The 3,381-nt window shown below is 37.8% G+C and overlaps 1 protein-coding gene across 1 annotated transcript; it reads right to left on the minus strand.

Annotated features, from left to right (window-relative positions):
• Nucleotides 1-329: 329 nt before the first annotated feature.
• Nucleotides 330-2,359, minus strand: LOC127115226 (uncharacterized). Its single transcript, XM_051046821.1, has 4 exons — nucleotides 1,460-2,359; nucleotides 1,194-1,280; nucleotides 1,011-1,113; nucleotides 330-862 (listed from the first exon to the last, which is right to left on the minus strand). The coding sequence occupies exons 1-4, from the start codon at nucleotides 1,460-1,462 to the stop codon at nucleotides 750-752; spliced, it is 306 nt and encodes a 101-aa protein (XP_050902778.1). The 5' UTR covers nucleotides 1,463-2,359; the 3' UTR covers nucleotides 330-749.
• Between the last annotated feature and the right edge of the window lie 1,022 nt (nucleotides 2,360-3,381).

The following is a 3,381-nucleotide window of genomic DNA, read 5'->3' on the forward strand; positions in this document are numbered from 1 at the left end:
TGGCTACAAGTTTATTCAAGTTATGTTTGCATCCTTTGGGTCATGCTAAACGATTCACCCAAACGTCAAGTTTTAAATGTTGACCGAGTTTAAAATGTATTCATCCACCAAGTTCACCAACACATTCATTCATTATTTAGTCCATATTAAAAACCGCATTATTTCAAAAGTCAAATTCACACAAAACTTGCAAAAGGATTAAATTCGTCAATTTATTTAAATTCAAGGTCGATCATAGAAAGTTCCATGCATAACTTGTGTCATTCAGGATGCCAATGACATCTGTTTATAAATACCCACACGTAAAGAAAAATGAATTAAGATCAAAGTCAACTTAGAACACAATATAATCCAAGAACCTCAATCCCGCTTTTCATCCCTTCCTAATCCATCCTTAGTTCATTACGGTTAGTTTTGAAACCGTTGAGTGCAGGACAATTGTTAAAATATGTCCACCTTCTCAAAAAATCACGTTTTACATTTACAAACCAACATCACAATATATAAAGTACTTGTTTCAAAGTTCCATATACATTAACATAATCCATGCATCCATTACATATTTCCTCAATCATTTTCTAAGTCCTAAGCAATTAAACGAACACACTTCAGACTATGCCAATAATGGGAATGGGGATGTCTATCAGGAGGACGTGCAACAGCTTCAAACCACAAAACTCTATGCTTTATGGTCATGCTTTCAACCTTGGGACTCTTTTGCATTCTCTCGACCATACTCCCAACAATGATTACCACGGAGCCTCCAGAGACACCATTGTTACTCGTTGCCAACATTCTTTCATGCAACTTCTTTCTGATACCCAATTCGGAGAACTATCAGCTAGGGATCTAATGTTGACATCTGCATTGAAGAAAGACCATCTCCTCACCTCACCAGTACATGTTTATTGGGAGAAAGCATATCAGTATAGTGTCGTAATACTTAGGGAGGGGTTATGCGACTAAGAAGCAGAATGGTCTGTTAATTGTTGGAAAGATGGATTACTTACAGTCCAAGCTTCTAGAAGCAATCTCCTCTCTTATATCAAAACCGTAAGCCAAATGAACTTTAGGCCGGCGAAGACGCGTTTGTCGCGCGCACCTAATCAAAACCTGCATTCCAATAATACGTCAAAAAGAGTAAAAAAAACAAAGGAGATTAAGGACGTACATGAGTTAAAGTTAGAATTCACAGCGGTAACTAGTCTCTCCATAAGCAGAGCAAACCCACGGTTCACGGTAAAAATGCGGGGAGGCAAACATGAGTTCACAATTACAACCTGTAGAAATCAAAATGCGTGGTTAGAATTGTATCATGAGTAATTCGCACACAGGGGTAATACTGGCTATGCGTGGGAAACTCGATCAGAACAATGAAAACGAATACCATAAACGCATAAACCATTCCCTCATAAATACACGCATACAAAAATATAAAATCTACAAGATGATGACATACCATGGTGGACCATCTAGATTTAGAAATCTCATTAGCAACAGACAAACAAATTGGAGGTATTCATATCCCGGTCCCCACAAAATCAGAAAGGGAATTTTCTCCTCCAAAAGAATGATTTTCTAGATTCACATGCCAACTCATAACCAAAGGGACCACATTTGGGTCTATAAAATGGACGCATCCCGATCGTGAAAAGAGGAGAAGACACCGTTATTCTGCAAAATTCCCAAGACTCCTTTTCAGAAAAGCTCACTGTTTTTCTAAAATCTATATTAGAGTTTCACGCCGAAACTCTAAGGTAGATGAGCTCAGACCAACACAAAAACCAATAGCAAACAAAGAAGAAGAAGAAGGAGAAAATTCGAAGGAAGGACTTATCTGAACCGTGCCGGAGAGGCTCTCGCCAACGGAACCGCTTCGATCAAGTAGTCTCATTTTCCCTCCTTTACTGGAAATTTTTATGCCATTGCGTTCGCCTCGTCAAATTGAATAAAAACCCCTTTGTAATTTCATTAAATTATAACTACTGAGTGTCTAATTCTGAAATTAGGGTTTTATATTTGAACTATTCTCGTTGGGGTTTTGGTTTGGACTTATGGGTTGAAAGAAGTCTAGGGTTTTGTTTGGTAGCATTGAATACAGTTTGTTTGAGTTTGACTTGGTTCACTACACTCTGGGTCGATCTAGTTGTTTGAGAGAGAATTATAGAAAGTTAAGTCTGAATTTGGGTTCTCCGGCCAAAACGAGGAAGGTTTGGTGTTGGTGTTGCATCGTTTTGATGTACTGTTGACCGGAGAAGAAGGTGGCACCGCAACCAGCGGTCGGCCACCACCGTCTTCTCTAAAGGGTTCTCGTCTTCAACCGTGGATGTTTACAGAGCGTGAAGAGAGACATGCGAGTTTACTAAATAGACTCTCTCTCTCTTTGAAAAGTGGCTTTTATACATTAATGATCTTGCCACGCATGTAGGCCATGTGGCTTAAATTTGGGTTTGCCACGCGTGGTTGACTAGTGGGTCAACCAGGGAATCCCACGTGGATCCCCCCACCATATGACGGTGATCTTCATGTCTGTTTGTCATTCGATCTATTGACTAGATTAGAGCTTTGGATCTAACGGTCAGGGCTTATTTGGTCCGAGTAAACAAAGTTGACCAGAAGAATGCTGGACCACTTTAGGGAATGACCTCCAATTTGGGCCTGAGTACAATTTAATTCTTGCACCCCCTGGTACCAAGCCTGGCAGTGCCCACTTGGGCTTAGTCCTTGCCCAGGGCCCAACTATTTTGTTTTTTTTATTTCTTTATCCTCTTTTTAGCCCATGTTTGGTTATTTACTTAATTTAAATAGAGGTCTTACCCACTAAATTAAATTCCTATTATCATTAATTTCTTAGTTAATTATATAATTTACCATTATTTAATTAATTATTTTATTATTTTTACCATCATTTATTATTTGGATATAATTTAGTTAATTACTCATTGTGTGAAGTTTGTGTACACTATCATTTTGTGTTTACTTATTTATTTGTACAAATTCTTGAGTACATATGCATGGTGTGCTACAATCGTGACAAGTTATTTCAATTTCACCGATTTAAAAACATTCCACTCAATTTCAAGGATAAACCATAAACTTCTCGATTCAAAGTCGAGTCCATTTTCAAATACTCTTGTAAGTCGATAGTTTTTAGCATCGCCATCAACCTCACATAGCTTTCTCTTAGGCTTTCTTATAATGAGCCTATTCGGTTATTAATTAATCGAGTAGATGATTGATTCACTAAATAAAACCCATTTTATTCACAAAAACACCAACTTAAAACCTCGATCCAATGTCGAGTATTTTTATCCAAATCAAATTAAAATACCCAATCACAATCAAATACCATCTCACTTGGAAATAAAAACGGGGATGGTT

The sequence above is a fragment of the Lathyrus oleraceus genome, chromosome 1 (assembly GCF_024323335.1).
Source record: "Lathyrus oleraceus cultivar Zhongwan6 chromosome 1, CAAS_Psat_ZW6_1.0, whole genome shotgun sequence".
NCBI classification, from domain to species: Eukaryota; Viridiplantae; Streptophyta; class Magnoliopsida; order Fabales; family Fabaceae; genus Lathyrus; species Lathyrus oleraceus.

Excerpts from the sequence above, each read along its gene's own strand:
- LOC127115226 (XM_051046821.1), bottom strand. Across the intron at positions 1,114-1,193 it reads TGGAGAGACTAGTTACCGCT|GTTTTGATTAGGTGCGCGCG; the intron begins GTGAATTCTAAC and ends ATTGGAATGCAG. Across the intron at positions 863-1,010 it reads TGCTTCTAGAAGCTTGGACT|ATGTCAACATTAGATCCCTA; the intron begins GTAAGTAATCCA and ends TCTTCAATGCAG.